General features: G+C 39.4%; 1 protein-coding gene across 3 annotated transcripts in view; it reads left to right on the forward strand.

The window, feature by feature from the left end:
* FAF1 (Fas associated factor 1) overlaps positions 1-23,451 on the forward strand; it is a 5,915,525-nt gene that overhangs the window by 908,432 nt on the left and 4,983,642 nt on the right. For all 3 annotated transcript variants that reach the window (XM_044055943.1, XM_044055942.1, XM_044055945.1), the window contains exon 5: positions 1,674-1,765. In XM_044055943.1, coding sequence (XP_043911878.1) covers positions 1,674-1,765 — 92 coding nt within the window. The remainder of the gene's footprint in view (positions 1-1,673; positions 1,766-23,451) is intronic.

The raw sequence follows: 23,451 nt of genomic DNA on the forward strand, positions 1-23,451 counted from the left end.
TACCACTCTGCAATATTACTGCACTGGGAGGAAGGGAAGGTTCATAGGCTAATACTAGTCTAACTGCCCTTGCGAGCCATTTTAAGCCTAGCCAGTTATCCCCTGTGAGATTCAAACCCTGTACCTTGTGTTTGTAAGGCAAACACCTTAACCATTAGGCCACCATCCCAACCCTTGCAACAGCCTACAAGACTGAATAAAAGTACTTGTACCTTCACTTAAAATCTGCCAAAGAGAAGCAATGATTCTGCACCAGCAGGTGTTGTTGTCACTCAAATAGTAGCAAAACCTGTGCTATAGGCTGTCAAATCCAATGCAACTCATGTGGAGAAGGGTCAGAAAGCTCAGACCTTTAGTTTGCTGCAGCTTATTGGTCATGCGCATGTCATCAGTCAAGAGTTATTGTAGAAATGTTTTAACCTACCCTGATTTTGTGTGACCTTGTAGTAGATATTCTTTAAAGGAGTGTAATGGCATAGCCTTCATTCACCCATTGATGTTAGTTTTGAAGTTGTTCTGAGGAATGGACTTGATCACTTGGATTGTGCTGAATATCTCAGCAATTACATAAAATATATTTAGATAGGCCATTTAATAAATTACTGAAAGAGGATGATGTCTGTGTTAATACCATATGAGGTGCACTTGTTAAAGTCTCTCTGGAATTTCCTGGGATGTCTAAAGATGTGTAATAAGCCAGTATAGGTAATACATACATTTGTTGTCTACCTGTTGCTGTTGTCACTGTCTGGCTGTCCCTCTCTCAATATGTTTTCTCTGTATTTACTCAACTAGGGCTTTACCCATGATTCTTGTCGGATAGAATCAACACATCATTCTATTACTAAGCTACAGAAATGAGCTTTGCATGAGTCAGAATTATATTGTAAAGTTGTCTGCTTTATTTTGAGAAGTAGCAGTGTATTACTGGTGGCCTTAGAAAATGCACTCCGTAATATGGAATTGCAGTGGGCTGCATCCCCCTTTTCTCAAGGTGCAGCAATCTCAGAATTTGCTGTATTATTAGAGAGATTACCGACACCCCCCCACAGAAAACCAGCAAATATTTAATACTCATCCGTGTGTGGAATCTGAAGATATGATGTTGACTGCTTTGTTTTTAAATCATTTATAAAAACAGGATTTTAAATAGTGGTTCAAAGATGTTTTGACATCAAACTGCTTTGCTTTTCTAGCCATGTTAGTGTATTTGTCATTGCGACCAGTGGCAGGCATGCTAATTTACAGATGAAAATATGGAAGTTTGTCTGCATACATGCCTAGTGCATGTGTCAAAGGTTCACATTTTCAGTTTACTTGTAAATTATTTGTCAACCTGAACTGGTTACTCTGACCCTTTTCTAACATGACACATACCACAGAGGCTTCATAATACTTTAGAAACTGAGATGCAGAATTTACCTTAAAAAACAAAACAAACAAAACTGGCTTTATATGGTTACTGTTGTGCAGTGGTCTTGTGGTTAAAAAATATGTTGGTTGTGTTTTACCTTCTGATGCAGATCTCTTACTTACATCCTATACAAACTAGTTTGTTGTTTGTCAGGAGTCCTTTATAAGAATTGCCTTATAAGGTTGTGGATAGTGTAAGCCATTGAACTGCTTTACTGAGTGTGGAAATAGAAACTGTAATGTCTTTCTTTTTTAAACAGGAGACATTAAGCAGATTCTGGAAAGTGAACTTAAGATACCAACATCTAAAATGCAGTTAAAAGGATGGAAAGTTGGCGATGTAACAGACAGTGTAAGTAATTAAAAATGTTCTTACAAATACTCTTCATTCTTAATGGTTGAGTATACTTTGATGTGTTTTTTTCACCAGTATTTCACTCACTAGAAATGCAGCCGTGCTGTCTTTATCTTTTATTAGCATAATAAGCCTGTCTGCTTTAGGATAGAAAGATACAATTTTACTTTCAGCTTCCTTCTTGGATGCTAACTTGTTCCTTTTTTCTTCTGTGATTTGCAGTGTATAAGAAAGTATGTATTTTAAAATGCACTCCAGACAAAAGTGAATATCTTGTATAATGTGTGATGTGTAGAAGTTACACACACTGTGTATGTATGGTGTGGCCTGACTGATAATGTACTGTGCGAAATATATTCCCTCTCAACTACTAACATTACTTAATTTCACTCCCCTACCCTCCTCTGACTGTCATTACTCCACAGCTTTTTTCCACCGTGATGTAATCCTGAAATATTGTCATGTAAAATGTGTATTTCTCTCATTGCTACTGTACGGTTTTTGTTTTATGTTGCTACTTTCTGTTCTGCTTCACTGCCTCTTTTTTTTCTTTGTCAGTTATTTCACCTGAGCATTTCTTGCCAATGGTCAGTTATGATCAGTGTGCTACCTCAGTAAACAAATACAAAATAAACAAAAAATGGTGTGTTTTACACTACCAGGAGACTGTCTAATATGCAGTGTGTAATTTTTGTAGTACACAGTGTACACTTTATGATGTGCTAACCACTGATTATGTGTACTGTACATTGTAAAAGTGTGCTACACACTGCAAGGATAGGAGGAATACAAAATCTGCTATGCATAATATGATAAAAAATGTGTTTATCTTAGCACTTTGAGTTTACTGCATGAGGTTAACATTTTGATACTGCTTATTTATGTTTTGAGTTGTTTTGGCACCTGGGAGTTCCAGCCTGGGTTGGATGTATTTATATTAGCAGCCTGGAGAAAAGCTCCACTTAATGTGACAGAGAAAATGTGCATAAAGTGTACATTATAGTTTGAAGACAAGAAATAGGTTAACAAAAATTTGTGGGAATAAAACAGCTCATATAGGTAGCATACTAATTTGTATGCTCAGTGTAATACAGGATATAACAGTCAATGCGTATAACATTATGTTTGCATGGTGGATGTGGTAAGGCCTCTCAACTCTCCCTGTTTTGGTTGAGCATTCCTATTTTCAGGCCTGATTTATCCCTACTCATGACATACCTAGTTTGGAGGCATGTCCCCATTTTCAGGCTTTATTTATCCATTCACATAATTTTTCTGACTCCGCCTCACCACACGTGATGTTTGAAGCTGTCTAATATATAGAAAAACACACTACATGACCAACATACTGGTGGCACCAGTAATTTAAAGAAATAGGATGCATATCTTACATCTCCATTTCTCAGAAGTCAAAGTAAATGATCTTGTGTTGGTGAGATTTGCAATACAGTTGATTAAAGTTTACAGATTTCACACCATCTCTTTGATAGTGTGCTATTTTCCATCATTTTTGCTACTCTGTTTTAAACATGTATGTGAGTGGTATTCCGCATAGAATATAGTAAGATTGTCTAGTGAGAGAACAGGGCTTAATTAAATTGCAAGAGGTGAAGAGAGAGATTGAGGTAAATGTGAGATAAGTAGGGGAATACATGAATTCAAAAGAGACAAGTTAGTTGAGAAAATGATTGTTAATATGTTGACAGTGTGTCAGAGATGAGAGAGTAAGCAAAAGACTGGTTAATAAAGAAAGGAATATGTGTATACAAGAAGAAAATAAAGTATGTGTATAAAGTTAGCAGAGTGAGAGGTCTATAAATTACAGAATGTGATCTTGAATGATATACATTTTGGTAGCCAAGAAAGTGAGCAAGATTTTTAGTAGTGGAGCAGGAGATGGTAGTAAGGTAGGGGAGAGGGATAGTAGGTGAAAAATGACAAATTAGTATAGCTGGAGGAGGTGAAGGGAGATGTTGGTAGCCAAGAAAGTGAGCAAGATTTTTAGTAGTGGAGCAGGAGATGGTAGTAAGGTAGGGGAGAGGGATAGTATGTGAAAAATGACAGTATAGCTGGAGGAGGTGAAGGGAGAGGATGGCTGCAAGAAAGTGGAGTGAGAGATAAAGCTTTTGTTTAGAAGAACAAAGCAGGATAAAAGAGTAAAACGGATTATGGGATGGGACTATCCTGGCATGGAGCATGAGCAGAGCCAGGATTTAAGAATGTTTTTGAAGACGTTTTGAACATGTGGAGGTTGGGTGATGACCTGATTGCTGTAGGAACGAGTTTCAGAGTTTTCTACTGGATTAGAGCATAGGAAGTGCCCTGCAAATTGTTTTTTTGCTTTGTGTATAACAAGGAGTTGTTTAATCATTTGATCATAAGGGACATTGTGGGATATAATTTTGAAGAATTGTACTTTGAGCTAGCCAAGCTGAAGGATTGTTTATTATTTTTGTACTGTGATTAATTGGGTACTTGTAAGATAGTGAGGTAGTTCTAACCAAATTAGTTTTTATTGTGGTGTTCTGGCTTTAATTTCATTTGTTGGCAGCAAAGCATGCAGTCTTGTTTTAACATTGTTCAAGTTTAGTTTTAGAGTAGTGTGGAGGTTTGTAAGGGTGGGCGCTCCATACAGAAGTAATGGTAGTAGGTTAAGGTTACTTTAGTATTAATTATGAGGAAGTTTTTTCTTCTGCTGAACATTGTGTTTTTTAATTGCATTTGAAGTATGTAGGTTGAATTTTAGGCTGTTGTCTGTGATTACACTGAGTATTTTAGTATGAGATATAACTTCACTGTCAGTAATTATTCTGGAAGGTAATTGAGGTTACTTTTGTCAAATCTATGTAGTTAGGAAAAACAGGAGTAGTTTAGTTTTTTTAGGGTTGAGCAGTAATTGAGTAAGTTGGAGTCAGCTTTCAGTGAAGTTAAAGGCATCTTGTGTTATATGTTGAAGATTGCCTGGGCTGTCAGAGGAACAAAGTATATTAATCTGTATTTTGTATGAGAGCTGCTTTTTGGGAAGTAGTAGAGATTGTTGGCAAATACATTAAACACCAGGGTCCAAGAGTAGAGCCGTGGGTCACCTGTGATAACTGGCAGTAAAGGAGATAGGATGCAGAGCCCTTTAACAGATTGTTGTTGTCTGTCAGACAAGTAGCTTCTGTACCTTGTGAGAGTAAAGCATGAGAGGCCAAGGGAAGACATTTTGTGCAACAGTTGGCTGTGCAGTGCAGTGTCAAAGGCCTTAGCTGTAGGAATAAAGAGGATAAACAGTTTCTACTGTTCCTAGGTTTGTTAATGGTGTCTAGGAATGATATGAGGGTAGTGGTAGCATTATGTATTGGGCAGAAGTCATTGCGTAGGTGTCAAGAGAAGGAGGCATTGAATCAATTGCTTGTGGATACTTTTCACAATATCTTTGAGAAGGGGGGTAGGATGGCAGATGGGTCTAAAGTTGGATATTGCTTTTGAGGTTCCCCTCTAGGTACTGGGGTTATATTAACGTTTTCTAGAGGGGAAAGAATATAGAATTCTGGTATTGACCTATTTATACAAATTGATACTGGATATGCTGTAGCATTGGCCACTGTCTTGAGAAATTAAAGATGGTTTGAGATTGTGAAGTATTTTTTTATGCATGAAGTAGGGACAGTTTTTAAATTGAAAGGTAGTGTTGCAGTGGGAGAGGGCTGGGTGGGGTAGGGATACTGCAGATGTCAGGGTTGTTTTGGTAAGGTTACCTATGCTGTCTATGAAGTAAGTATTAAATTGGGAAACAATTTCAGGTGGGGAGAGGTTAGTTGGGGGATTTGGAGTGTTTTTTGTCCCTTGATGGAGGACCAGAATTTTTTGAGATTATGCTTATGGCAGTCTATATAATTATTTTTGGAAGTTTTGGAAGTTCTTTAAACTCCTGCAGAAGTTTTGTTCATTTACCATTTTTTCAGGCCTAATCCCTGTGTAAGATTTCAAGTATTCTTAGTGGGGCTTCCAAGACGGAGTCAGACTGATCGAACAGCTTAATTAAACTTTCCCATTGTGAAAAAAGAAACTAAGAAATAAGAGCCAATGATGGTCAGATTGAGTAAAATTCAGATACAGGCTAGTAAGTGTACTTCTTGATGCCAGCAAAGAAGAAATTTGGAGAACCTGAAAGAAAGTCAACTAGGAAAGTGAAGAGGAAATACTGACTGGTTAAAATTCTGCAGCTACTCAGCAAAAAACAGTTTATGCTCCAGGTTTGGTACATGACATGGCTTTTAGTAATTTAGAGGAAAGATAAATCAAAGGTACTCAGAGCTGATTAAAGTAAATGAAATACTGATGGAGTATATAAACTGAAATAACAAAAGGCTGGCAAAAATAAAGAAGCTTAACTAGCTATTTGTATGAACTGGAAAACTTAAAGAATTGGAGGATGAAATGAAAAATATGTTGGCTGAGTATGAGACTGCTCAGGAACAGCTGTTTCAAAAAATGGCAGAGTCAGAAGTCAGTGCATGCAGAGAAAGCCTAAGATTTTCTGCTGTACAACAGAAACTGGAAGGAAAAGACTGTATTAATTTTGTGAAAGCACAAATAAGCAACTGGACTGATAATATACAGTTGGATTTGCTAATTGAAAAGATGCACTGCATGCTCCAAACTTGGCCATGAGAAAGCAAACAAGACTTGTATTAGTAAAGATGCAGTTATACCAGCAGAAAGAGTTGATCTTGGCAAAACCATGGCAGAAAGGCAAAGTATTAAAAATTTGAGACAGTAGAGTATGTATGGAAAATGATTATTCACTGTACACCATGCTGAAGGGAAGCGGGTTTATCCCAGCAGGCAAGGATTGTTGAGAAGCCAAATGTAAGATTTAGCTGCCATATTCAGCTGTCCTCAGAATATGTTTTCCTGTAGGATAAAATACATTTTTTGATGCAGAACAGGCTAAAGAGGAAATACAAAACTTTATCCAAACAGAAAGACATGCTGCCCTTCTCATTATTCTGACACTAAAGCGCATAGAGAGACTTTGCCAATGAAACCTTTTTCAGTGTCCCAAAGTAAAATGCTTGAGAGAGAGAGAGAAAAAGCACAGGAGTTGACTAGAAGAACAAAAAGTACCTTGGATTTGAACCAGAATCTGGTGTTGGGAGATGGAAATAAACAGAAAGAAGATTATCATCACTGAAATTAGTGAATAAATGTGAGGTTATAAAGCAGCAGTCACTTTAGTGAAATATGACTTTGTAAGAAAAAGTGGCTGAGAAAAATTGGACTTTTGTTGACTTTACTAAATTTGTGGGTGAACTGTAAAGCACATACCCCACTTTGTCATTATTATTTAGACAGACACTAAAATGTAAAAAAGTAACTGTAAGTAAAACAATTATTGTTCTTAATTGTACAAAATATTCATGATATAAACCATATGTTATACAGTAAAGCCAATTTGTGTAGTACATAGTCAGGGTGTTCTTAAATTTGGGGGGGTAAAAAGCAAGTCTTTTCAGTGATTGTTGTATATGATACAGATATTAAAGTAAGCAAGTACTTTTTTAGTTTTTAAAAATATAGGCATTACAGTGTAAAAAGAGAAGTATGGCTGGACAAAATCAACTTCAAATGTATATGCTGTAATCCGTGGGGTGGCGGATAAGGTGTAAAAGTGCACTGATTGTATTATATATATATATATATATATATATATAGTTGAGATGCTTTGTCTTATTTTTACATAGGTAAATGTCTGGATTAATGCCCTTGATTTAATCTAAAAACATCTTTTCTGTAAGCAATTAAGCTTGCAAAATAAGCCAAAATGGTCATTTCCATGAGAAATACTATGTTTCATTCATATGGAGTGATATTAGCTTTTTTTCCACTTCAACAAATGTTCATTGGGAGCTAAGACGTCTGCTGCTGAAGGCAATTGTACATTCTGTTTCCATGTAAATGAGCTGCCTTGCAGGTGCAAGCAATTAATCTTGAGAGTTCTGAGTTATGGTTGCATAAAGAAATGCAAATTTGAAAGGTACAAGATCAAGCGATTGAGTAAAAAATAAAGTTTTAAATTATTGAAAGTGAATAAGAGATAGCTTCCCTGGCAGCCTAAATATACCAATGCATTTAATAGAACAGTGTATAATTTAGTTTTATTTAAAGATAGCCAGTGCACATTTTCTTAAGGCTAAAAGTTAATGTTTTCTGAAAGCATACAAGCTGATTTTCACATCTGGGAATGGAGATAAGGAAAGACCAGACAGTAATCGGTGTAAGTGGGAGCAAAGGCCTGTGGTTGCAGCTGTCAGTTTGGAGCAATCATTCCTATCAGGAGGGTTAAACTTCATTTTTTGAAGACATACATAGTTTTGTGTGTTTCTTCTAAGTTGATAGGTTATGGGGATGTTCTGAAAATGTGTTTAGTTTTTTTGTTTAAGGGTTTTCATTAAAACATAAAATCTTGAAAAAAATGTGACATAGGTTCAAATGGAGATGACAAGAAATAACTGTATAAAAGATCGGCTCACCAAACGTTAGTGTGTGCACATAACAAAAGTTGGAAATACACATTCAGAAAAAGCTGTAATGTGTGGATGCATTAACCTCTTATAATGGTTATATTATCCATATTATTTTGTAGTGTAAGTGGCATTACAGGTATAGACAAAAAGGTAAAAAAGTATTGAAGTATATTAACAAATACAGAATGGAAATAGCAATGCGGCAGGTGGCACATTTGGAAAGAAATGAGCATGTAAATTTGATAAAGGATTTCAGGATGGATATTCAGCAGATTATCAGGGTCAAAGGAAAATGCGAGTAATTATCTTAATTGCTAGAGGAGCTCCAATAGTGATAGAAGAGGAAGAAAGATGATAATGGTAGAGTTGTGGTAGTATAGGGCTGCTGGCTTACATTTATATTCCTCCAAAAACTGCTGTTAATGGAGCTTAAGAAAATTTTGAGAGAAATAATCTGGTTTCAGCAGGGAATATTACTTGTAGCTGGGGACTAGAACTTGACTTGCAGCAGTGAATTTTCATCTGAGGGACTTAGAAGGGGAAAATATAACAAAAGGGGGAGGATTTTAGCAACTGGACTAGACTGGATAGAAGTTATATTTCACAGGTACATGTGTACTTAATTGAAAGCTTTAAAACACATCAAATAGCTATTTCAGGTCTTGTACCAATAAAAAACTAAGACAGAAATGCAGAGTAATAAAGAAAAACGCGATACTGGCACTTTCCCCCTTACCTGTTAAAAAGAGAGGACTGTAAGGAATGGGTAGTGGAAATTATTCGAGTTATTAGGAAAGGAAGAAATTTCTTCAGAAGTTATAGCTAGTGAGTGGGGTGAAATGAAATGGAACTAAAAGAAAAAGAGATCTGGTTAAGAAGTAATAGGAATTATTTAGAGATGCTGACAAAGGTTAAAGTATAGCAGAATAAGGGGAATGTCACAGAACAAGAAGAGTCGCACCTGCAAAGTGCTGAATAGAAAATAAAGAAGTGTCTGAATAATGCACATGAGTGTAGAAAGATTTCTGCTAAGTAACTGTTGTTTGATAACTCCAGAGCACACAAACTTTTAGCACAACTTAGGCAACAGAAAGTAGAAAGGGTTGTCGCCAAAGTTATGGAGCCTATAACAAGAAAAAAATCAGAGATCATGTAGAGGTATTAAAGATATTTAGGAAATTGTATGAAAATTTGTATAAAGCAGAGAAGTATGGAAATCAAGAAAGAGAACAATTGGAAATATTTCTGGAAGACTTAATTATGTCAAGGTTTGAGGTAGAGGATGCTCAACAACAGTTAAATAGGAGGAGGTTAGATAAAAATAGTGACCTATGATCAAATCTGCAGGAAGGTCTCCAGGAACAGATGGTATTCCTGTGGAAGTTTTGAACTTAGGAAGGAAGAAATTGATAAAGGTCTGGAAGCTTTGGTTTAACAGTATTTTAAAAGGAGGAGAAGCACCGACATCTTGTAAGGAAGCTGTTGTTATTGTAATACCTAAAGATGGTAAAGACCCATCGTCATTTAGAGACACAGTTTTAAATCATGATTATAAATTGTTTGTCAGTGCTAGCTAAAAGAAGGGCAAAGGTGCTGCCAAAATTGACCGATATGAATCATTGTCGTTTGTGCAGGAACGACAAACATTTGACAGCATTAAAAGAGTGATGATGAAGAGGGAAGCAGAGTGTAAGAAAATACCACAGTTGTGGTTGGGTTTTGATGCAGAGAAAGCATTCGACAGAGAAATACTGGGATTTTATGAGTAGGGCAGTGGAAGCATTTGCATTCCCGGATAAAAATAGACTGGAGACAAGAATTAAAGTGGGAGGGTTTCTTTCTTAAGTTGTGTGTGAACAAAGAAACCAAGCAAGATATCCCCATTCCCCTCTGTTATTTGCTTTATATTTAGAGCCATTGGCAAAGAAAATAAGAGATTCAAAAATTCAAGGATATAATTGGCATGATAATAGTGAAAAATTGGCTTTATTTGCAAATACAAAAAAAAAAAAAAAAAACACATCTCAGTGCAATACTACCTAATGCTTGTTATCACACAAGAGTCGATCATGATGATGGTTGTGAAAAGTTTTACAGCCATTCCAAATGACTATGGAATTGAAGCTATTTCTAGGTTTTTATCTATAAACATGATCTGTGATAAGAAACAGATTGCTCGGTTATGCTCACTACTTGAACTGGTATTGGAGAACAATGTCTTGTCATTTGAAAGCAAATTTTTTTTTTTTTTTTTTTTTTTTTTTTTACAGAAGAAGGGTGTAACAATGGGGAACCTCCTGTGCGAACACGTATTCATATATTGTCATGGCACAATGGGAATTAGATTTTGTCTTTAATAGTACAAATATATGGATAGATCACATCTTGTTTTATAGTAGATTTGTAGATGATAATATTTTTTCTTCAGAAACGTGGTGAAGAAGAACTTCATTATTTTGTCGAGTATCTTAAGAACATTACTACATACTTCACTACTTCCTTCCTGGACTTTTGATGTTCATAGTTCTTCTGTGACTATAGATTTCCTTAATGTGACATTGTCAAAGGATCATCGTATGCTAAATGTAGTGGTCTTCCATAAACCATGTTGGTGAAATCTTTCACATAGGCATAGTATGCATCCTGGGCATATTTTCCCCCAAGTAGTCAAAGGTCAGTTCCTTCGGAGCTCCAGGTTATGCATGAATATCTAAGACTTTGAGACTGAGTCAAAGAGAATAAAAAACTCTCTGTATGATAGAGTGTTTAAGAGGAAAAAGATGTTGAAACAGCTGAGAATTAATAAAGGCAAACCCTATTTTCTTTGAGTGAGTAATGAAATTGGTAGTAAAATTGATTTGAATAGACAAGAAAGAACAAGCCTAAGAAGTATTCTTACATACATACAGTCAATATATAAAGCAAGTGTGTGAAATAGTTAAGTGGAATTGAAAATGTTTTAACAGCGGACAGTGCTATTAGATGTATATTAGGAGATGGCCCTACTTTCTGTTATAAGAATAGAAAGAATTTGAAACGGATATTATGTTGAGAAACAGCTAATATAAATGAAGAACTGAGTAGAGGGAAAGGCACCATAAGAAATGTAAGGCTTGCACACACATATATATATATATATATATATATATATATATATATATATATATATATATATATATATATCCAATAGTTTCTTACATTCAGTAACTAAGAAGGAATATAGGCTTGATAAATATGCTGATTGCAACACTAGAAATGTGATTTATGTTGCAACATGTAACCTATGTTCTAGTTTTTATGTTGGCAAGACCAGCTGCCACTTTAAAGTTAGGGTTCTACAACATGTAAGTGATATTAGGTTAAAAATACTTTGAATGCTCTTTTCCCACATATTATGACATACCTTGATCATAGTTTCCAATTCATGGCATTAGAGGTGATTTATGAGAGTGCTAGAATTGGTGACCTCCGTAATATAACTGAACTAGCAGAATTAAAATAGATTGTCGATTTACAAGCATATCACCCTCCTGGTTTAAATGGCATGTTACTCTTAAGACCAATGAGGGCTGATTAATGAAGAACAGGTTTAAATTAAGTCTGTAATGGAGCTTGTTGATAGATCTGAAGAAGGCACTTTTCGCCGAAAGCGTTTATCTCAAGTGATTTTACTCTCTTTTACTTGGTTCTGACTTTGGTGTCATTTTATCATTCTGTTTTAAAGGTGATATTAAAGACAGTCTGCTGTGGTGGATCAGCTTTTTTTTGTACGTCGTTTTGACTTTCTTATATATTGAAACTTCCTTTATCTGTCTGGATTTGTTTTTATAGTTGAGGGCCACCTTAGATTTTTGTAGCTGGGGACTCAATCCCACAGGTTGAAGAATGAATGAAAATGACAGCATCAGATAAAGAAGTTATGTAATTACCATAACATGTATTTATTTTTTTATTTTTTATTTTAACATTTGTTTACCAGGAAAGTCTGAGTCGGAACAAATCCAATTTTCAGCGGTGGCCTGGGGAGAAATGCTCCAGACGCATGTATTTGTAACATGAGAGGAAACCGGAGCACCTGGAGGAAACCCACACGAATGCAGGGAGGACATGCTGACTCTGCACAGAAGGTTCCCCAGCCAAGAATTTAACTAGAGAACCTCTTGCTGTAAGGTGACAATGCTACTGCTGCAGCACTGCGCCATTCTTCTGGGTCATTTTTTTGTTCTTCCTCAACTTCCCAGCCTCCTTCCCCCATCCATAGTTATGAAAGACCTAATGGAGATGCTAGTAGGAACCACGGTTCCTGTTCTGAGGCCTTGAACTATGCACACTCTGTCCTTTTTTCTGTATGGTGGATATATGATTATTTCTAAAATTTATTTATTTATATATATATATATATATATATATATATATATATATATATATATATATATATTGCATATTTAGTTAGCAGCAAACTCAGTCTGAGGTAATTTGGGGGAATGAAGCATTATTGGTTAGACAGGAGGAGCTTGAGCTTCGAATCCTAAGCTTAGAAAGTGGCCGAGTCAGAATCGAGGGTTGGATCCAAGACTCACAGGCTGAGGAAGAATGAAAATGAACAACACAGATGGAACATTATGGTAAGTATATAACTTCTTTTTTCAGTCATCTAAGCCAGGGTAATGATGTTAGTTGCGCTGTGCATACTTTTCAACTGTCCAGAATATTGCAGAATGTCCCTGACTGGGTTTTGTTACACAAACGTGGAACTTCAATGCAGTATTGCTGCACACTTCATACATGACTCCCATGTGCATGTCACAGTCTAACTGTGTGATCTACTCTACCACTATTATCATTCCACCCTGTCTCGGCCATTCTCTAGTCTAGATAGTTTCATGAATAAGCATTTGTTCCCTCATAAACTGCATTATATACCTATCCTACAATTTTGTATTGCATTTTTTTAGAAATAAAAAAAAATGTTCATATTCCATACAGAAGAATTTCAGTAATGTACTCAAATTCAGTCCTTTGCCCAGTAACAACTTTGTGTGGGTGTGATTCTGCTTGAATGCATGCACGTATTTGCGTGTGCTTATGTAACAGTATGTCAGGCACTGCTTCTGTGAGGATCATAACAGTGCTCATTCCTAATTTCATATTCATAGCTAATTTTCAAACAGATCCATACCATATACTAACTTCCTCTCCTGCACACCAGATAAAAACACACTATCCATGTACTCACTGCTACCACTCAAAACATTATCAAAAACAGTACACTGCTGTGAACCAAAAGTGATATGACTACAGAATGAAAGTAAAGCAGCCACTAGTTTAAAAAAAATGTATGTATGTTTGAAAATGTTTAATTTATGCATTTTTTTAGTATAACTGGAGACTTGCTCCAAGACAGGAGGACAGGGTGAGGAATCTACAAATTCTGAGCCTAGGCAGTCTAGAGAGTAAGCATGTATATCTGATGCTGTCAGTTTTCATTCATTCCTCAACCAACGGGGTTTGGATCCAACCAATAGATTCGACTCGACTGTTACTTTAGGTCTTGGCCACCAAAAAACTCTTGACCTCCTCTTTTTCTTGTAATGTAATGACCTCTAATATACCCCAGATCTTGTTTACTGCTTTCGTGATTAGATGTGGTTGCCTTCATCTCTCCAGCAGTTGGTTATAATGATGTGTTTTCAATTTTCTACATTTCTGTAATAGCTTGTTTTTCTCTACTATAAATCCTCCCCTTTCTTACTTTCTCTTTAGTTTTTTTTCACCATATTTGGTATTTGTTGTAAGTTTATATTTCTTTACCGTTTACACTTTCTAGTGTAATTCTTTGCGGCATAATTGGTACTTCTCTTCCTTTCCCCACTATTTAAAAAAAAAAAAATAAAGGGGTTTCCTTATTCTTTTTTTTTTGTTTAACCCAGTGAGTTAAGATGTCAGAAAAAGGCCTTTCTGGCTTTAAGAAGTGCCAGAAATGTGGGCAAAAGTTGCCCTTGTCTGACTATCATTCTTTGTGTTTGTTTGGCCCTGGACCATCTCTCTGTAGACTGTTGTATCTGTAAACACTTTAGTCCATATGCCGTTGCGGATGGGAATAATAGACTTGTTATGAAAGGGTTGCTCACTACATCCTTCTCTGAGGCTATTGCTGGGGCTTAACCCCCCCCCCCCCAAATCAAAATCAAAGGAGCCTTCCACTACATCTGCTAGACCTTAAGGGTTCTCGACTCCCTCATCCTCGGAGCCGCCAAAGAAGAAACATATATTGGATCTGAAGGCTACTACTATTCTAGCTGCATCAGATCCGACAAAGGCCTCGATCCAAGCCCTTTACTCAGAACCAGATATTCACCCAGTGTAGATCCGGTACCTTCCAGAGTACCTTTTTTTATGGAATGCCAACACTCTAAGTCTCCATCCCTAGCTTCCTCTCTTTCTTTTAGAAGTCTGACCAAAACTGATGTGGACAGAATGATGAGATTTCTCTCATTGCATTTATAGATGGGAGTTCATCTGGCTCCTAAGTCCTTTGGATCAGGAAGTCCATGTTTGCACTACTCCACCATTCTTGGCTTCTTCTCCAATCCTTCCATCCATTTCAGAGCCCCTGGATCTGAGTCTGCCTGAACCATCTGGATTGGATCTGAAGATGTCTCTGAGTGCACCGGCTACAATGGTTTTGGAGCAAGATTTCTCGGAGCCATAGCGTCCTTGACAGATCTGAGGTATTAGAGTCAACTCCGAAGTTGTCAGAGCCATCTCTGCCCCTCTGAACTTTGGCACTGGACTGCTCGACTCCTACCTCCACCTTGGGTGGAATGCCTTTGGGGGAGATGGAGCCATTGGGGTGGAAGCACAGCTTCTTGGCACCATCGACTTCTTTTTCCCTAGAGTGGTCTGCTTTTGAGGTGGTGGAAAGAGTTTTCTCTGCTTCTGCAGGATGGATGGCACTTGACCCCCTTGGATCTTCCCTCTTGATCCTGTGTGCCTCTGTGCCTTGAGCCTCAACTTTCTACGCCACAGGGATAACCAGCCCAAAGTCTCCAGGTTACGCAGCAGGGTATCATCATCTCTTCAGATACTTCCACAGAGCATCCCACCTAAGAAGTCCCTAGGAAGAGGAAGTGCAAGGGGAGGCACTTGGAGTTCCCTCAGGAGTCAGTCACCAATGATACTGACTTCAATGATGAGGAAGGGTCCCCAAGATCACCACCTGTAGATGTCTCATTTGGAGATATCCTTGAGATCCTTAAGCAGAGGTGTGGTTGGTCTACCAACCATCCTTCCCCAGAGGAATTGGTATTCTCTGAGGCATTTGGGTCTGGTCTGTCTACCTCCTGGGTAACTCCATCCACTGATAAGCTCATTGACTTGATCTCTAAATAGATGTAGAAGGAACCTGATACAGCTGAACCAGTCCCCAAAAGACCAGATCACATTCTGGCACCACCTGTAGGAAGTGAGTTTTGGAGCAAGAGAGTGCCTGTAGATGCTATGGTCATGGTGGTAGCCACCAAGAAGGAACTTGCAGAGCACAGTTCCTCTGTCCATCCCCCTAGCAAGGAGTCTAGAGCTTTGGACAGGTTTGGGAAGTGTGTGTATGCTTCAGCGACCTTCTCCCTTAGATCGCTGAATTACCTAGTAGATTTTACCAGACTGCAAAAGGACTTGATAAGGGAACTGTCAACTGACTATTACTGTTCAGACTCAGACTTCTGTGGCTTCACAGTAAACTTATCTCTCCCGCAGCTGAGGCTGCCTCAAGAGCAGCAGGTTCAAGCATCTCCATTAGGAGGCATGCCTGGATGCACTTGTGCAACTTTGCAGAGCCCTTCAAGTCCTGTTTAATCAATGCTGCATTTGATGGAACCTATTCGGCCGCAAAGTGAAGGACCCACTCTCGAGGTGTGAAAAAAGATGCAAAGACCTTCTCTGCTGTGAGAGTACATTTTTCAACCCCTCAAAGAACCTTCTCCCTCCAGGAACCAGCGAGGATGACGAGAAATATGGTTCAAAAAAATCCCATGGTCTTTTCCAGAAGAGGCATAGAGGAAAATTCAAATGGCAGAGGAGCCCTGCAAAACCAAGGGTATAGAGATTGTTTCTCTAACAAACTCTACCAGCGCTCCTGAAAGGAGGCCTGATCCTCCCCCTCTGGAGGCAATCGGGGGTCGTTTATACCTGCACCAGAGAGCCTGGCTAGACATCACAAAATATTTGTGGATGTAGAGGATTATTTCTAGAGGTTATGTAATTCATGGGATCATAGGAAGTTACTAGGCTATTGGCCCTGTGGCCCTTATAAGCCTAGCCAAGAGTTTAGCCCATGTTTAGATAAGTCAGCACCCAGAGCCACTGTCCAGCAGGGACACAGGTGGAATCACAGGAGTGTATTTTCTGTTTCCGATCCAGTTATCGAGGGTGTGCTTAAAAGGGGATAATGAGGTACTCTGCTTGACGTGGAGATGGAGTCTATTCCACAGATAGGGGAGTCTCTGGGACACAAAACTGTCCTGCCAACAAGTTCTGTTGATATCACAGACCAGGTTGAGGTCGTGCATATGGGTTGCTCGAGTGGAGCTTGACTTGCAGATATGCAACAGTCCCATTAAGGCTGGGTCTTAGATTGCTTTGTATGCTAGACAGAGGTCACCACTGAGGAGTCTGTATGAAATTGAGTAGAGGTACAGGCCTTTTAGCCTGTCTGTGTAGGGTAGGAGTTTGCGGCCCTGGATTCTCCTGGTGAGGAACCTCTGTGTTCTCTCCAGCTGCTGCATGTGCTTTGTGAGGTGCATGCCAAAGAGGGCATTGTACTCAATAATTGGCCTTATAAGGGAAGAATACAGGGATCTTATGACCTCTTTGTCCCTGGATGAGATAGCCTTACTTATGAGGTGGGCCATGTAAAAAGCTTTCCATACAATGGAAGCAACATGGTGATCAAAAGTCAGGTTTTTGTCAACCTGGGTGACCAAATCCCTCACTACTGATTGTGTAGGAGGATGTCCACAACACTTGGGGAATTGATGACTGTGCCCCGCTTGCAGTCATCTGCAAACTTCATCAGCCATAGCCCACTGGTTTTGTCCTGCACCTCAGAGAAGTATATCCCGAATAACAGAGGCCCCAAGACCGATCCCTGGGGTACACTGCTCATTAAGGGTCTACTACGTGAGGTAGCTTTCCCTATTTTGATTAGGTGGGTTGTATCAGTGAGCCAGTTTGCTACCCATCTGATACCATATGGCTTGATGTCTAGTAGAGAGAGAGTATTTACTATGCTTGAGTGGGGAATAGTGTTGAAGGCTTTGGCAAGGTCAAGGTAGGTGGTGTGCACCGTCTTCCCCTCTTCCATGGTTTTGGTGACTCTCAAAGAAGTCAACCAGATTTAACAGACATGACCTCCCCTTGACAAAGCCAACTGTGTGGGGTTGAGTGTTTGGAGGTTGCCAGTGTCCTTGTTAATGAGATCCATGATAATCCGTTCCATGGCCTTGCAGATCAAGCTAGCTAGGCTGATGGGTCTGTAATTTCCTGGATCGGTGGACACTCCACCTTTGTGTAAAGGGATGACAGTGGCTGTCCTCCACTTGGCTGGGACAAAGCCGGTACTCAGGCTTTGGTTGAATAGGGTGCCTAATGGTGCTGCAAGTTCATGCCTGAGTTCATGTAGGATGCAGCCTGGGATGTTATCAGGTCCCATGGGGACTGTATGTTTTGCCGTTGAGAGGACAGTGATGACCTGTTCCCTAGAGATAAGGGGTGGAGAGCAGGTACTGAGGATGTCCTGATTTACTCATGGGGGGGGGGCAGGGGAGAGAAGTTTTCGCTGAATCTGTCAGCCAGTAGATTGGCTATATCTACAGCATTTGTGTATGGGGTGTCCTTGACCGCCAGTTCTAAACAGGTCTGGGTGCTTCCTTTGAGAATGCAGACATATGTGAAGAAGGTCTTATGATTGTCTCTAGTAAATGTGGCCAATTTGGACTAGAAGTTGGCTTTAGAGTATTTCACTAGTGCTTTTATTTGCTTGGTCAGGCTAAGGAGAGATTGCTTTCATTTGGGCACCTGATACTTCTTGGTCCTGGACAGCAATTTTTTCCTTTTGTTATATAGTTTATTTATTGGAGATGTCCACCAGACAGGTTTACTCTTCCTTGGGAGGATGATTTTTGTCCTCTCAGGTATTCCTGATTCCATGCATCTATATAAATGCTTGTATAGTACTCCGGTGTAGATTTGGACATTGGTGCCAGTTCTTACAGTGTGGGAGGGGGCTGTGAAGCTGTCTATACCATCCCTCAGGAGGTTGTAATCAGGTTTGGAGAAGTTTTTTTGTCTGACCCTAGCTAGGGGGAGGGGGGGTCAGGGGAGATGGTGACTTCGAAAGTGACCGCTTTATGGTCTGATCTTACCAGGGAGGATGATACCATAGGGGTGCAGTGGTTACTCATGTTGGTTAATACCAAGTCCAAGATATTATCACCTCTTGTGGGGGTATCAACTAGCTGTTCCAAGACATTTGCATTGATAAAATCGATGAATCTCTGGGCATTTATGTTCTGGCATGAGTAGTTCTTCCAATCTATGGTTGGGTAATTAAAGTCACCCAGGATCAGGGTAAAGGGATGAATCTTGATAGATATGAAGAGATCCAGATAGGTGGAGTGGGCATCTTGAGTCAAATCTGGGGGACTGTAGCTATCTATAATTTGAATAGGGGTCTTTTCAGTGGTTAACTGCACCTGGAGTGTCTCCTTGTTTGACCAGTCTGGAGGTGCGTGTGTCTTTAATATATATTAAAACTACACTTCCTTTGGCTTTGCTGCCCACATTTTGGGGTCTGAATGGTATGATAAGATGAGCAACCATGTAAGGCTGGGGTGCTCTCCACAGCTTTGAACCAGGTTTCTGTGACTGCACAAATGTCAGCATCTTCCAGGGTTAAGAATGCTTCCACTGAGTACAGTTTCATGTTTAGACTCCTAGTGTTTAGCAGCATGACCTTTAATTTGCATTTTGTTGAAATTTTTATGTTGGTAGTATCAACCTTATGACTCTTCCTAAAAAAAGGCACTATGGGGGAGGCAAAGGCTTTTGCCAGAAGCCTGAAGCCCAAGGGAGACAGATGCAGGCCATCCTTAGCAAAGCATTGTAATCTGTCGAATATATCTTCCAAAGCTGTCAGGCACTGGATCCCCCTGGAATGACACCAGAAACTAAGCCAATTATTAAAGTCATTCATTTTCTGTTTGTATTGATGCATCATTCTAGGTAACGATAGAATGCAGCTTAAGGCTAGGGACATACTTGCCTGGGACACGCATTCAGCGAGTTCAATCATGTCTCTCTTCATATAGTCCAGGGAGGTACGTCTCAAGTCGTTCACTCCAACATGGACTACGACAGAGTCATAACAGTACCTTTTCCCTTCCACCTGCATCTTCATGCAAGTTTCCCAGTGTTCCACCCAGTCAGAAGAAAGCAGCAGCACTAAAGATTCAAAAGCTGCTAGAAAAAAGAGTCATCCAAGAGGTCCCACCACACCAGAGAGAATCTGGAACTTACTCAAGATTCTTTTTAGTGCAAAAAAAAAACAAAAAAAAAATGGGACTGGAGACCAATTTTGGATCTCAGCAACTTGAACAAGTCAGTTCAACACACCAAGTTTTGGATGATCATGGCTCAGTCCTTTCTGCCCTTTTTGTGCAAGGACAACTGGATGTGCTTGGTGGACCTTCATAACAGTGAACAGACAACCCAGAAAGTATTTACGCTTTTGTCTGGTTATCCTTTCATTACCAGTTCTGAGCACTGCCCTTTGGCCTCACCACAGCCCCCCCATGGTGTTCACCAAATGCATGGCAGTGGTAGCAACTCACTTGAAACTGCAGGGATTCCAGTTATTTCCATATTTAGACCACTGGTTCATTACAGCCCCAACCAGTCATCTACTAATAAGAACAAGAGACCAGGTGTTCTAGATTTGCCCCCACCTAGGGATAACCATAAACTACAACAAGTCTCTGAACTGTCTCAGACATTGGAATTCATAGAAGCTATTTTCAACACAGTATTGATGGCAGCTTCTCTTCCTCTCTCAAGATTGCAGACTGTTAAATTCCAGGTCAGGAAGATAATTCAAAGTACCACAATATCAGGCCGATTGATTCTTCAAGCCTTAGGATCAATGCAACTGGCCATAATTTTAGTTCCTGTAGCACGATTTTATATGAGAATTCTTCAGTGGATGCTAGCAACATAATGGTCAGTTCTTCATCAGCCCATGTCAGCCCAAATAACAGTCATGCAGGTCTGCAAAAGGTACCTTTGGTAACAGATTCAATCAGATCAGGTTGTACAAGGACATCCTTTTACCCCCCCCCCCCAGTTTAAGGCCATAGCAATCCAAGATGGGGAGGTGGGCATTTCCTGGGAAAAAAACGAAGCAGCCAGTACACATATCACTTTCCTGGAAATGAGAGCGGTGCTCTTAGTTTTTCAGGCCTAACAAGACTCTCTCCCTTTCGGGAGAATTGCAATTCAGATAGACAACCATGTCAGTAGCTTGGTACATCAACAGACAGGGAGGAACCAAGTCTTACCCTTGTGTCTAGAAACCCTCATTGTGTGGCAAGGGGCGATGTCTTCCATCCGCATTCTGATAGCAACACACATTCTGGGGGAATCCAAATTGAAGCAGATGGATTGAGCAGGTACATTCTACTACCTCATGGGTCGTCTCTCAACATGAAAGTGGCAGAAATGATTTTCAGTCAGTGGGGCCAACTTACTTCAGTTTTTTTTGTATCTCCCCTAAACAACAAGTGCAGCAGCTTCTTTGCCCTGATCCTCCTACCAGGGGAATCATCGAGAGATGCTCTACTCTACCATTAGCCCCCCAGTCTCCTCTATGCCTATCCCCCAACTTCCATAATCCTCAAATTTTTGCAGGAAGGTGCCCATATAAAGAGCAAAGTCATCTTCATTGCACCTTACTGGCTTTGACATATTTGGTTCCCCTTTCTTTGGCCTCATCTTCTTTACCCACCTTGGATTCTGAATCAGATTGCAGACCCCCCTGTCTCCCCTTACAGACATAATTCATCCAGATATCTCAAACCTCAAGCTATCAGCATGGTTTCTCCACTTCCTTTAATAGACAGACAGCCGATGCTGTCTTCCCCTGTCCGTCATATACTTTCATCTTCCCATAAAACTTCTACAAGTAAACTTTACAGAAGTAAATGGAAAAGGTTTGTTTTGGGGTACATCAGAGGCATATTGTTGACCCCTTATCAGTCCCTGTACAAAATGTCCTTGAATTTTTGGCAAGAATGTTTAATGAAGGAGCTAGCTCCTCAACCATTAAAGTTCAGTTGGCAACACTCTCTAACTTTTATATTGGATTTGAGAATTATTCCCTGGCTTCATCTAAGCTTTGTAAGGCCTTTTTGAGAGGAGTTCTCCTGTTGACACCTCCTTATAAAGACCCTACTTCACCATGGTATTTAAATCTGGTTCTGCAGGCCTTAATTCATTCTCCCCTTTCAACCAGCAGCAAAATGTGATCTTAAATTTCTGACCTGGAAAACTATCTTTCTAGTGACCATTACCTCTGCTAGAAGAATTTTGGAACTTCAAGCATTGTCCTCTAAGCCTCCCTACTTGATTTTCCATAGGGATAGAGTGACATTATGAACCAACCCTTTCTTTCCTAAATTTGCAAATAAAGGTGAATTTATGTTGCACTTATTGGATGTTCACAGACAGTTGAGTTTCTACTTACATGGGACACAAGAAATAAGAAATACAGATCAGATGTTCATTGTGTTTCACTGTTGCAGTCATTACAATTGGGTTATCCTGCTGGCAGGCTACCCGCAGTCGGCCCGAATTCCAAAGTCTAGGTCCAGCGTCGGTTGCTGTCACCTCCTGCCTGACGTCAGTGTGCCAGGGGTATAAAAGATGCAGCCGACGCCATTTTCCCCAGTCTTTCTTACTGTGCGGTGCCCGAAGTAAAAGAATTTGCAAGTGCCGGTTGGCCGACTCTTGAAATTTTCAAATTCAAATTTCAGATCCAAAGTCTTCATTAAAGCTAAGTACCCCGTTGGGGAAACTTTTTTCTTGCTCCAGACCGATGCCAGAAAAGTTAATAATTGCATTTCTTGTGGGAAGCAAATACCTCATAAGGATTTTCATTCTTACTGCACTTATTGGATGTTCACAGACAATTGAGTTTCTACTTACATGGGACACAAGAAATGAGAAATACAGATCAATTATGTGTCGCCTTTGCAGATTCTAAATATGGGAAGTCATTTGCAAAGGTAACTTTTAGCTAGATGGCTGATGGATTGTGTATCATTTGTCTACAATAAGTTGGGTCTGTCTTTACCAAAACCTTTAAGAGCCCATTCAGCTAGGTCCATGGCTACTGCTTCAGTCTTTCTGTCTAGGGCTTTCATGGATGACATTTGTGCAGCTGCATCTTGGGCCAGTCCTCATACCTTTATTACTCATTACAAACTGGATCTGATCTCGAGGGAAAGAGACACCTTTGGCTCAGCTATGCTCAGGAATATCCTTCTTTAGAGTCTACCTGGGATTTTATGTAGCTGGGGACTCTCTCCCATTTGTTGAGGAATGAATGAAAATTGACATCTTCAGATAAAGAAGTTACGTACTCACCATAACATTCCATCTGTGTTGTCCATTTCATTCTTCCTCAACTTCCCTCCCATCAACCCCCAATCTTTTAAATCCTTGATTTCTGGAAGGATGAGAATTTACAAGGACACTTCTGTTCCTTATGCTGAGCTCTAGATAATGGTTTCTAATACTAAGGATTGTACAGTAATATTTTTACGTGATGTATTCTAGCAAGCAAGATGAGGTATGTTTGAGGTTGGTGCTTTGTGGGTAAGGGAGGAACTTGGGAGTTTTTTGGTGGCTGCAAGCTGAAGTAATGTCTGAGTCAGATCTGAGAGTTGAAGCAGAACTCTATTGGTTGAGGAAAAATGGAAATGGACAACAAAGATGGAACATCATGGTGAGTACACAACTTCTTTTTTAGTTTTATAGACCACGATTAGGTCACTCCTCTGCCTCCTGTATTTGAATGAGAATAAATTCAAATATTTAAATCTTTCCTTACTTGTG

Source organism: Protopterus annectens, chromosome 14.part0, assembly GCF_019279795.1.
Source record: "Protopterus annectens isolate FY-2018-M chromosome 14.part0, PAN1.0, whole genome shotgun sequence".
Taxonomy (NCBI): Eukaryota; Metazoa; Chordata; order Ceratodontiformes; family Protopteridae; genus Protopterus; species Protopterus annectens.